Source organism: Cibotium barometz, chromosome 65, assembly GCF_041138505.1.
Source record: "Cibotium barometz isolate CiBa-2024 chromosome 65, ASM4113850v1, whole genome shotgun sequence".
NCBI lineage: Eukaryota > Viridiplantae > Streptophyta > Polypodiopsida > Cyatheales > Cibotiaceae > Cibotium > Cibotium barometz.
The window spans coordinates 29937948-29949660 of NC_141110.1; the positions used below are offsets into that span (position 1 = coordinate 29937948).

At 44.1% G+C, this 11713-nt stretch overlaps 1 protein-coding gene across 1 annotated transcript in view; it reads right to left on the reverse strand.

Annotated features, from left to right (window-relative positions):
* Nucleotides 1-10858, reverse strand: part of LOC147603158 (putative enoyl-CoA hydratase 2, mitochondrial) — a 79570-nt gene extending 68712 nt beyond the window's left edge. The window contains exon 1 of the mRNA XM_086797398.1: nucleotides 10554-10858. Within this exon, the coding sequence (XP_086653524.1) occupies nucleotides 10554-10734 (181 nt within the window). The 5' untranslated portion in view covers nucleotides 10735-10858. The remainder of the gene's footprint in view (nucleotides 1-10553) is intronic.
* Nucleotides 10859-11713: the final 855 nt, after the last annotated feature.

An 11713-nucleotide genomic window follows, 5' to 3' on the forward strand; every position in this document is an offset into this window, starting at 1 on the left:
AAATTTGCTAATTTAAATTCAGAAAAATTCAAAAAATGCTTTAAGTTGTGTAGTGCAGGAGCATGGCATGTATATGCTGGCCATGTTCAGGAAATTCTTCCTGGTGTGGCTAGTATATTTCCCTGTGTGGTGTTGTTAACCGCGCTCTCAGAGCTTCTGAGAGCCAGTGAAGGTTAAACTCACCAGGGAATTTGGGAGCAAAGCTCATTGGGGAGAACCATGCCACATTTCCTCCGCGGTGTACTCCTTGGGCATCAATACGGGCGTGCCTGTTGGTGCACGGTCCCAGAAGACCAGTGAAAGGCAGGTGTCCACCCAGTGAAGGTGGGAATGAGCCTGTGATTTGGGGCTACTCTGCCCAACACCTCTTCACCGACTTGAACCCATTCTTTTTGGTTGTTTTCACTCCCTTGTGGAGAGATCTGGCCTGTCAGGCCCATGACACTTGTACAAATATAAATACTCCAAGAAATACAAAAAAAAAAGTATCGAGGGGGAGGCCGGCCCTTTCCGGCCCCTGTACTGGTGTCATTTGTATTTTCAGTATTTCCAGTATTTAGGTTGCTGATGTTGTTTCCATTGTTTAATAACAGTTAAATTAAGTGTTCTAAATATGTGTATATTGTCTTCCGATCTGTAGGCCTCCTGTAGGGAGCGATCACATTGGTATCAGAGCCCGGTCGTCTCTCTTTCTCAAGAGGAGACACGGAGTTTGAGATCGGAAGCAAGCATGAACACTTAATTCAATGGACAACCAGGGCAACCCATTGGAAGTACCAAATTCGAGGGGCCAATCAAGTGCTTCACGGGATTCCGATGCATTGCATGGAAGGCATAAGCCTCTTGAGAGAGTCTATGACAGTGCATACATGGAACAGCTATCACGTGGTAAAGAACCCATGCATGAGGAAGAGCCTAATGCATTGAGGGCTGAGTTGGAGCACATGAAGAGGCTCTTGCAGGCAAAAGAGCAAGAGCTGAAATTCTTGCATGAGGACCCCCATGTACAAAGTGTCATAGAAGCCAAGAAAGCTGATGCTATGGTGGACATGACTTTTGAGTCTATGGCTCGAGAAGTGGGTAAGAAGCCAAGGGAGCTGGCACTCTCTTATCTTATCCGCAAGGGTGACCTTAAAGAGGGAGAGGATGGACAGCTTATGTTCAAGAATCCACCCCGTTTGCAGCACGGAGACCCAGCCTCTCAAAGGTTGAGATCATATTTGCATAAAGAAGAAGTATCAGTCACCTCTCGCCATGCATCCACTCCTCATGGCACAGGAGGAAACAGATTTATGCATGCTCAAGGCCATTTGGATTCTAGGTATGTACATCATGGGGATAGTTGGTCGGCATGCAAGTCAAAAGACCTTGCCTATTGAGTTGTCTCGTGGTGAGACAAGGCATTTCTCAGCAAGGTCACATGCAGTGGGACCACAAGAATCAAAGACCCATGTCACTTTGGCTAGTGGAACACCTATCATTGCCCATGAAGCTCATGCAGAGAGAGCTACCCCGTTGGATAAGGGAAAGAGAAAAAGAGAAGAACATGTACCACATCCCAAGAAGCTCAAGGAGTTCAAGGCAGAGAACAAGTCCGTGAAATTTGATGCCTTTCATGGAGAGTATGATGCCTCTAAAGTGCTAGCATTTGTGGCACATTTTGATATTGCTTTTAGTGATGAGGACTTCACTGAGAAGTCCAAAATTCGTCATGCAAGCATGTTCTTCAAGGGGACAACTGCCCATTGGTGGATCACTGAAAAGACCACCTGGCACCAAAGATCCCATTTGCACTTGGAAAGAGTTTAAGGACAGATTTTATGCCCAATTCTTGCCTCCTAATGCGGAGCAAACTCTCACCCAAAAGTGGGATAGACTTGAGTAAAACTTTTAAATGGACTCCAAAGGAGCAAGATGCCTTCTTGCAACTCAAGAATGCTATCTTATGTGGACCCGTATTGATTGTTCCCGACTTGTTTAGGTCATTCATAGTGGAATGTGATGCTCGTGGCGATTGTATGGGGGCTGTCCTAAATCAAGAAGGTCATGCAGTTGCATATGAGAGCCGTCGATTGCATGATGCCGAGCTTCATATGGAAATCTATGAGAAAGAGCTCTTGGCTGTAATTCATGCCTTAAAGATATGGAAACATTATCTTCTTGGGGTTGAATTTGTAGTCAAGACAGATCATCAAAGCTTGAGATACTTTCTATCTCAAACAAAGCTTTCGGAGAAGCAGATGAGAATGGCAAACTTTCTTTCCATGTTTCATTTTCAGATTGTACATACTCCAGGAAAGAAAAATGTCGTGACAGATGCATTATCCAGGAGGCCTTATGTGGCTGCAGCAGTTTCAGTGGCCTCTCATGGGGACTTATCTGCCATGCGAGATTTGTATCATTTGGATCCTGATTTTTGCCATATATGGACTGATTTGATGGCTGGTCACTCGCATGCCTCTTATGTGCTCAAAGAGGGTTATCTTATGAAGGATAACTGCTTATGTGTGGTGAAGGAAATGCGTCCAAAGGTTATGGAGGAATGTCACGCTCCACCTTATGCTGGTCATAGAGGTATCATGCCTACTACACACATGATTGAGAGATATTTCTTTTGGCCAAGCATGCGTAAAGACATTGAGGCATATATACGTGCATGTCTTACTTGCCAAAAGGTGAAATTTGACACGCAAAAGCCTCCAGGTTTACTTCAGCCATTGCCTATTCCCTCGTCGCAGCCATGGGAAAGTATTACTATGGACTTTATTATGGACTTGCCTAGATCCCAGCATGGGAATGATGCTATTTGGACCATTGTGGACAAGTTTAACAAGCAAGCTCATTTCTTGCCGGTCAAGAAAACCATTAAAGTTGATCATATGGTGAAGCTTTTTCTTACTAACATCTTCAAGCATCATGGTATGCCTAAGTCCATTGTTGGGGATAGAGATCCCAAGACTATGAGCCTCTTCCGGAGGGCTTTATTTGATAACATGGGCACTAAACTTGAGTTTTCATCAGCTTATAATCCCCAAACGGATGGCCAAAGTGAAGCTGAAAATTCAGCCGTGTTGGATTTGTTGAAGTGTTATGTCACAGATCAAAAGACTGCATGGGAGACATATCTTCCACTTGTAGAGTTTGCCTACAACAACACAGTTCATGCCTCCACGGGAAAGGCCCCGTTTGAGATCATATATGGCAGAGTGGTCTTGCCACCCATCCTTCGTACAAAGGATGAGATTTTTGCAGTTGATGAATAGGATGTAGCCTTTGCTCAGGTGCGGACAGCCATTGCAAGGTCACAAGATAAGCATAAAAAGGCTGCTGACAAGCATAGGAGAGACATGCAAGTCAAGAAAGGTGATTGGGTACTGCTGAAATTTGAGAAAGCTGGGCTTCGGAAGAGGCCAGGACGAGAGGGATCATATCCAAAGCTTCCTACTCGATATTATGGACCTTTCCAAGTGATTGACAAGATCAATGAAGTGTCCTTCAGGCTTGCTTTACCCAGCCAGCCATTGGAAGATTCACAATGCTTTTCATGTGAGTCTTTTGCGGAAGTATGTGGGGCCAGATTCACAGAAGCCTGTCACAGAAGATCCAGCCAGAAGTTTGAGGAGATCCTTCAGCCAGAGCAGATTGTATTTCACAGGGAGAGAAAGTTACCACATGCAAAGCTTTCCAAGAGATACCTTGTGAAATTTAAAAATTATTTACCAATTGATGCAAAGTGGGTAGATGAGGATTATTTTGCTAACTTCCCTCAGCTTCTATAGGCATATTTTGAGGCTTTTCAGTTGAGGTCAACTGTTTAGAAGCCCGGGGGGATGTCACCATTTGGTCCATCTCCATTTTTGGAGCCACTTCTATGGGACTATCACTCCATAGAGCGGCCAGATTTGTGCCATGTTCACATGGGGCCAGGCCAGTGTCCCGTGTGAAAGGGCCAGTTTTATGGTGTCACATGGACGGGAGCCAGATCAGTGCCACTCATGTGCGAGACCAGTGCTGCGTCACATGGACGGGAACCAGTTTCGTGTCACCCGTGTGTGATTTGCTTCGTGCTGTATGGACAGGAGCTTGTGGTGCCACCCGTGTATAGCCAGGATGGTGTCTTACCTATAGAACTGTCACTCCATAGGAAGACCAAGACATATTTATTTATATTGTCACGCCAGTTTTGTGTCCGACAGGAACCTCTTGTACAAGTTTCACGAAAGGGAGATTTCATCCACTATTTGTGCACATGCATTTATGCCTGCATGCATAAAAAAAATTTTGCATAACTTGTTTGCGTGTGTCTGCCTGTTATGCCGTGCCAGTACACTGGACGGGGACGCCCCCAGTGTACTGTGGAATGATGTTTACTGACTTGGTGGTGTGGCGTGTGAACAGGTGGTAAGTATATTCATTTTCCCCTCTTTAAAAGGTGAAATCCATAAACTAGAGTAAACCTTAATTTTTTATAAGCTAATGTGTTCACACACATTTAAAGTTGGGCTGGACATTTACTTCCTAGTGTGGGTGCCCATAAGTATAAATTATGTATTAAGGTATTATAACCTTTGATAAGCCTTTTTGCATGGAACATTGTTAAAAATTCCCCACGTGGTGGGTTGGTGGGCTCTCTTTCTCCATCGCCTCCTCACTCACGGAGGCCCACGCCTGAAGATTGCTGGCTATACCCGCCTACTCTCCATCGCCTGCAGCCTACTCCATACCTGCTGTGATTGTACCTGCTGTCCATCGCCTGTACAGTTCTGATTGTACCTGCTGTCCACGCCTGTACCAGCTCTGGTGTACCTGCTGTCCACGGCTGTACCAGCCCTTGTGTACTTCTTGTCCACGCTTGCTGGTTGCCCCTGGAGTACCTATTGTACCTGCTGGCTGCCCCTGGAGTACCTACTGTACTTGCTGGCTGCCCTGGTGTACCTGCTGTACCTGCTGCAAGTACAAGTACCTGCATAGTACCTGGCTGGTTGTACTTGCACACTTGTGAAGTACCTAAAGTGCTTGATTGTACCTGCTACAAATAGTACCGGTTGTATCTGGATTATATTCACCGTACCAGGTGCTCTCATATTCTTTTTCTCATTTGAATAAATCTGAAATTTGCTAATTTAAAATCAAAAAATGCTTTAAGTTGTGTAGTGCAGGAGCATGGCATGTATATGCTGGCCATATTCAGGAAATTCTTCCCGGTGTGGCTGGTATATTTCCCTGTGTGGTGTTGTTAACCGCACTCTCAGAGCTTCTGAGAGCCAGTGAAGGTTAAACTCACCAGGGAATTTGGGAGCAAAGCTCATTGGGGAGAACCAGGCCACATTCCCTCTGCAGTGTACTCCTTGGCCTGCGTCAGTACGAACGTGCCTGTTGGTGCACGGTCCCGGAAGACCAGTGAAAGGCAGGTGTCCACCCAGTGAAGGTGGGAATGAGCCTGTGATTTGGGGCTACTCTACCCAACACCTCTTCATCGACTTGAACCCGTTCTTTTTGGTTGTTTTCACTCCCTTGTGGAGAAATCTGGCCTGTCAGGCCAGTGACACTTGTACAAATATAAATACTCTAAGAAATACAAAAAAAAAAAAAGTATTGAGGGGGGGCGGCCCTTTTCGGCCCCAGTACTGGTGTCATTTGTATTTTCAGTATTTCCAATATTTGTGTTGCTGATGTTGTTTCCATTGTTTAATAACAGTTAAATTAAGTGTTCTAAATATGTGTATATTGTCTTCCGATCTGTAGGCCTCCTGTACGGAGCGATCACAGCGTCCCAGGTGTTGCCACATGTAAGGATCGTAACATTCTTTCCCCCTTTTAGGAATCATCATCCTCAATGACAAACTGAGGATAACGCTTACAAAACTGAAACTCCATTTCCCAAGTTGCATCGGTCAAAGGATGTCCTTTCCATTTTACAAGGAACTCCCAAAGAATACGTTTTCTCAATCGCCTTTCTCTTCGTTCCAGGATCTGTTCTAGTCCATGATCTTCTTGATTAGGTTCCTGCAAAGCAATCATACAATCAAACAAATTATATATATACCTAGATGAATCCAGGAACATGCCCAAATTCACCTTATAAGAAAGCACAATTTATAACCTCATGGTAGTCATCCACAAGAAAATAAACCATCAACTCCATCATGCATAGTATAGACTAGATACTACAGCATCCCCACTAACGTCATCAGTGCCCAACAGTGAGTGTAGAACTTGGTATTAACAAATGCTCTCTCACACACACACTCCATGCATGGGCGCGCGCACACACACAAGAGCATACATTTATACAAAGGTCTATATACTAAGTTTCTGTCAGAGCTCCAAAGATATAGGTCAGACTCAACCATAATGAAGCATAGCATTAAGGATCATAACAAATAGAAAGAATTATTACAACAAAAAGGTAGTTGATAGGGCATATGCACCACTAAAGATAGAAAGAATCAACTAAATTATCATCGTCGTGAAGATAACGCTTCAATAGACACATGAAATACTGGGTGGACACGACCGTCTTGTGGTAAGTCTAACTTATAAGCCACATCTCCGACTCGTTTCAAAATCGTCCATGGCCCACAATATCTAGGCGACAACTTAGTAGATTTATTTCCACAAAACGTGTCAGTTCTCCAAGGACCAACTAGAAACACTCTCCCCCTCTTTAAAAAAACGAGCTATCCTCTAGAGGTTAGCATACTTAACCGCTCAATCCGTAGCCCGACGGATATAATCTCGAGCTCTAGCTAAATTTAACTGCATCTAAGATAGAAATTCAATTGCACTGGGAGTCTTATGAGGTAATCCAATTGTACCTGGCATCAATGGATTATACCCATAATTCAATTCAAATGGAGAAAAGTTTATAGAGAAATGCTTGCACGAATTATATGCAAACTCTTGTAAAGGCAAATGCTTTTCCCAATCACTCTGTCATTCTCCGACATAAGCTCTCAACATATCCTTCAAGACTTGATTGACTCTCTCAATTTGACCATCAGTCGGTGTATGATCACCGCTACTCATGCAGAGTTGCATGCCAAGTTTACTAAAAAACATGCGGCCAAAATTTACCTGTAAATTGTGCATCTCTATCTGACACAATGGATTCTGGCAAGACCTGTAATCTAAACACATTGGCACATTGGCAATAAATAATTCCGCTACTTGTGGAGCTTCAACCTTGTTCGTAGTAGGAACAAAATGTGCCATCGTAGATAATCTATCCACAATGACAAAGATAGCATTATATCATTTCTTGGTTCTGGCTAAACCCATAATGAAATCCATGGAAATACTCTACCGTTTCCTCTCTGGAATAGGCAACGGATGTAACAATCCGGGTGACTTCACACGCTCGAATTTAGTAACCGAACACTGTAAACAATGTGTCACATAACGATTAACATGCTTCTTTAATTGTGGCGACCAGTAGAAACGTTTAGTGAGCTCAATTGTTTTCTTTATTCTCGGGTGTCCAGCACATGGACTATCGTGACATTCTCACGTCACTAATACCCTCAAATTATCTCAATCCGGAACGCATACCTTTCCGTTCCTCTTGAAAATTCCATTCTCAATAGTAAATCTACGTTTCCCAGATAAGAAATTAGACGGGACTGATTCCTCATCTACTTGGCTAGCCTTATTCCATAACGATTGAGCCTAAAGATCCGTCTTTTGAGCTTCACATATTCTATGAATAATCTCATTCTCGACTATATTGAAACTCATCTGACACATTATACAAGACAATGCATCGGCAACAACATTCTCTTTTCCTCGTCTATACAAGATTTCCACTGGTATCTCTTGCATCAATTTGGCCCATCTTGCCTGACGGCCTCTTAAATCCGGCTAGTTACAAAAATACTTCAGTGTATCATGATCCGTGTATACCTTAAACTTAGCTCCATACAAGTAATGCCTCCACACCTTAAACTTAGCTCCATTCAAGTAATGCCTCCACACCTTCAGTGCATGTATAACTGCATACAATTCAAGCTCATGTGTGGGCCACTTGCGTTGCAAACTATTGAGTTTCTTACTTTCAAAAGCCATTGGTCGGCCTTCTTGGCTCAACACAGCTCCTATGGCAATGCTACTAGCATCTGTCTCAACGACAAAAGATAATGACAAATCCAGATCTTCAACAGAAGTGCAATTGCAACCACCTACTTTAACTTATCAAAACTTTGTTGTTGAATGTCAGTCTGGACATAAACAACGGTAACTTGCAACAAGTCAGTCAATGGCGCTACTATTTCAAAATAGAAAATAATAAACTTTCTATAAAAACCAGATAGTCCTAACAAAGATCTGAGCGTAGTAATGTCTTGTGGAACAAGTCAAGCCAAGATTACTCCTACTTTCTTCGGATCCATCTTTACGTCTAGCGCCGATATAATGTGTCCCAAATACACAACTTTCTCTTGACATAGGAAAGTCTTTTGTTTATTCGCATATAACACATTTTCCCTGAGCACACCAAATACTGTAAACAAGTGTGGTTCGTGCTACAGTAAAGATTTACTATAAACCAAAATGTCATCTATAAAAATGGAGCTAGAAAAATTTGAGAAAGCTCACATCATCTCCTAGTGGAACACTCCGATTGGCTTTCAACTATGGTCATCTCTCCTAAGAAGAAAACCAACAAGATCCGTGTCTATGTGGACTTTCGGTCCCTCAACAAAGTCACTATTAAAGACGGATTCCTAGTCCCATTCATGGACCGTGTCTTAGAAGTTGCTATTGGGAATGTCTTGTCCAGCTTCATGGATGGTTTCAGCAGGTACAACCAGAAGCCATCCACCCGGACGATTGCTCCAAGACAGCAGTTGTCACCCAATGGGATACTTACATCTACAACAAGATGCCCTATATGCAACGCCCCACCCACCTTCCAACGGATTGTCACCAATATCTTCAGCGAGTACCCTCTGCACTTTCATAGATGATTTTTCTAACTTCACAGGCACTCAACTCGTCTCCCGCATAAAAGCCTTCTCATTAGCTTTAGTTTTCACCAAGTGTCACTCTTCTCGGCTACATCTCAATCCCTTTGTCATTTCTTGGTGGTCCAAGGCATACTCCTAGGTCACATCATCTCTTCTGAAGGCTTGGCACCCGACCCAAATAAGATCGTCGGTGCCTCTTTTTGAGGCCAAATTCGAGAGAGGAGAACTAAAGCAATTTAGAGAGATTGCAAGTGATGGTGCTCTCACATATGATCCGGAGTAAGCCCTCAGCGTGTCACATGAGATCCCACTAGTTGAGTTTGAGGCAACCCATCAATTCTTAATGCCTTGTTCCACACTATCAAGTAAAAATATCATGTAAACACACTAGACAAAGATCACCTCTCGAGGTTGGCAGTTGGGGACTGCACCAAAGCTTCCCACCAGAGAGTACATTTTTTGAGAGTTGCATAGAAGGTTCATTGAGAAACCAATACATCTTAATAGGTGCATGTCTCATGCCATGAGGATTTGCATTAATCAGCTCAGGGTATCCTCCATCTCCACATCTCCAAATAGAGGCTAGGACTGCACCAACCGTCCCACAAGAGGAGTGGATGTGCAGACTATGCACAACTGAGAAGGTAGAGACAGAGGGCATTATCTGTTCACATGCCCCATTTATTAAGAGATACAAGGAGAGATTTCATTGTGTTTCGTCCTTTCACATCTGATGGCTAGAGCTGCGCCGCAAAAGAGCGGCCTTAATGAGGCTACATGCAGGCAAGCAGGATTAGCAAGAGACCACATAGACCTCCATCACATATTTCTTTGGCTCACACAGATATCTAGATGCAATAGCACCAAAGGGGGCAAACGAATCATGGATGGCACACTAGATCTTGACATGAGTGTGTCTCTACCCCCCTGAGATACGATGGCTCCACACAGAGAAGTCACAAGAGAGAGAGAGAGAGAGAGAGAGAGAGAGAGAGAGAGAGCCAGATGTCCCCGCCACGAGAGACCCAAACCCTCTTCCTGTCAACTCCAAAATTGGAACAAACTCCAGTGATGTAAAGAGGCACCTACAAAGGAGGCGGACATTGATACTATTATCTCTGTCTATGGGCCTTGGGTCTCATAGACCCTTTGGGTCTTTCGTGGACGTTGATATACTCTTCGTCTCTTTCTTTCTTCTCTCTGGCCCTTCTACCTCAGGATGTGCTCATCAGGGCTCTTTGTTTTGTGCCACTGCTCGAACTCTTCAAGCTGCGAGGCATGGAACACTCTCCTGCGCTCTCATGAGAGGCAGCCACGTTGCCTTGAGAAATGCCTTGCCGCCTGATTGCCCACTGCTTTTGATGCTTGCCTGCAAACTTCCACGCTGCCGCGTGTTGGTGAAATTGCATGAGCTTCCCAAGTTTGTAGAAAGAAGAGACAGTCACAGCTGCTCACTCTGGTATCCGATCGCTTAATAGACTAGTAGGCATCGTAGCCGTTGCAGAGGCTTGAAGTGAGCACCAAACGCATCTTATGGCTAAAACTTAAAACAAAGCACATGCGTGGTAAGTCAGAAACAGAGAATTTTACCAGTGTCGGGGCCTTCGAGCTTCTCCACGGTGACCTGCTGCTTGGGCGGGCAGGTTTCGATGATGAGAGAGCGACTGGATGCCGGACAACTTCTTCCGATGGTGTTGCTCATAACAGCGGTAGTCTTGCCATAGGCAAAACAGCCCTTCGTCAATCGAGCCCCAAGCTGTCGGGCAGCCATTCAGACGCTGGAGAGAGAGAAAGAAAGAGAGACCTAGTGAGGGTTAACCAGAGGAAGCAAGCCCTGCTCAATCAACGAAGAGTGAGTGACTGACTGATCATGTATCATGTATCGAAGAAGTGCTGCGTTTTGGGATTATAGAAATACAAAATAATAATAACTTTACTAAAATAGTAAAATGCAAGACAATTTAAAAGGGACAAAATAGCATTAAGGGACAAAATAGCATTACATGATTTGCACCTGTTCCAAATCCATTACATGATTTGCACCTGTTCCTCCAATACTTTTTTTTCGTACATACCCGGGGCCCACTCAAGTGGGTGGAGCCGATTTCCCCTTCCAACAATTAGCCAATTATCATGGTCGGGCAAGGGCCACGTACCATCGAGCAAGAGCCACGAATTAGGCATCCCCCATGACCACCGCGATGAGTCGAGCGCTGGAACAGCGGAGGTGTCTCGTATGGATCCTCCTATCTCGGGTGATCCACCACCCGAGGAGGAGGAGTCACTCAAGTGTTCAAGGGGCAAGAGCCCAAGCAACCAAACACATCAAGCGAGCATAGGTGTCCCTTTATAACATGAGAGAGCCTAGTGGGACTTGAACTCATAACCTAGAGGTTACAAGTCACAAGCTTGACCACTACACTAACTACTATATAAGTGGGGGATTGATTGAGGTGTGGTCGTACAGGTTAACCCATATGTTGCCAATACTTTACATCAAAGAGCAAAGATAGACACACCAACAAAAGGATATACAATCAAGCTATGACGCAATGGTGTCCATCTCTAAAACTTAGAGGAACGCTCGTAAATGTTCAGATGGAATACTTATGGTGATTCCCGCTCTAACAACCTGTGGTATCAAGCTAGGGTGCATTCCCCAATGATGTATTTCATGGATGTATTATGAGATAAAGCATTGTATTAGTGATATGTCACTTATAAGAGCTATGGGTGCTCGGTCAACCGCA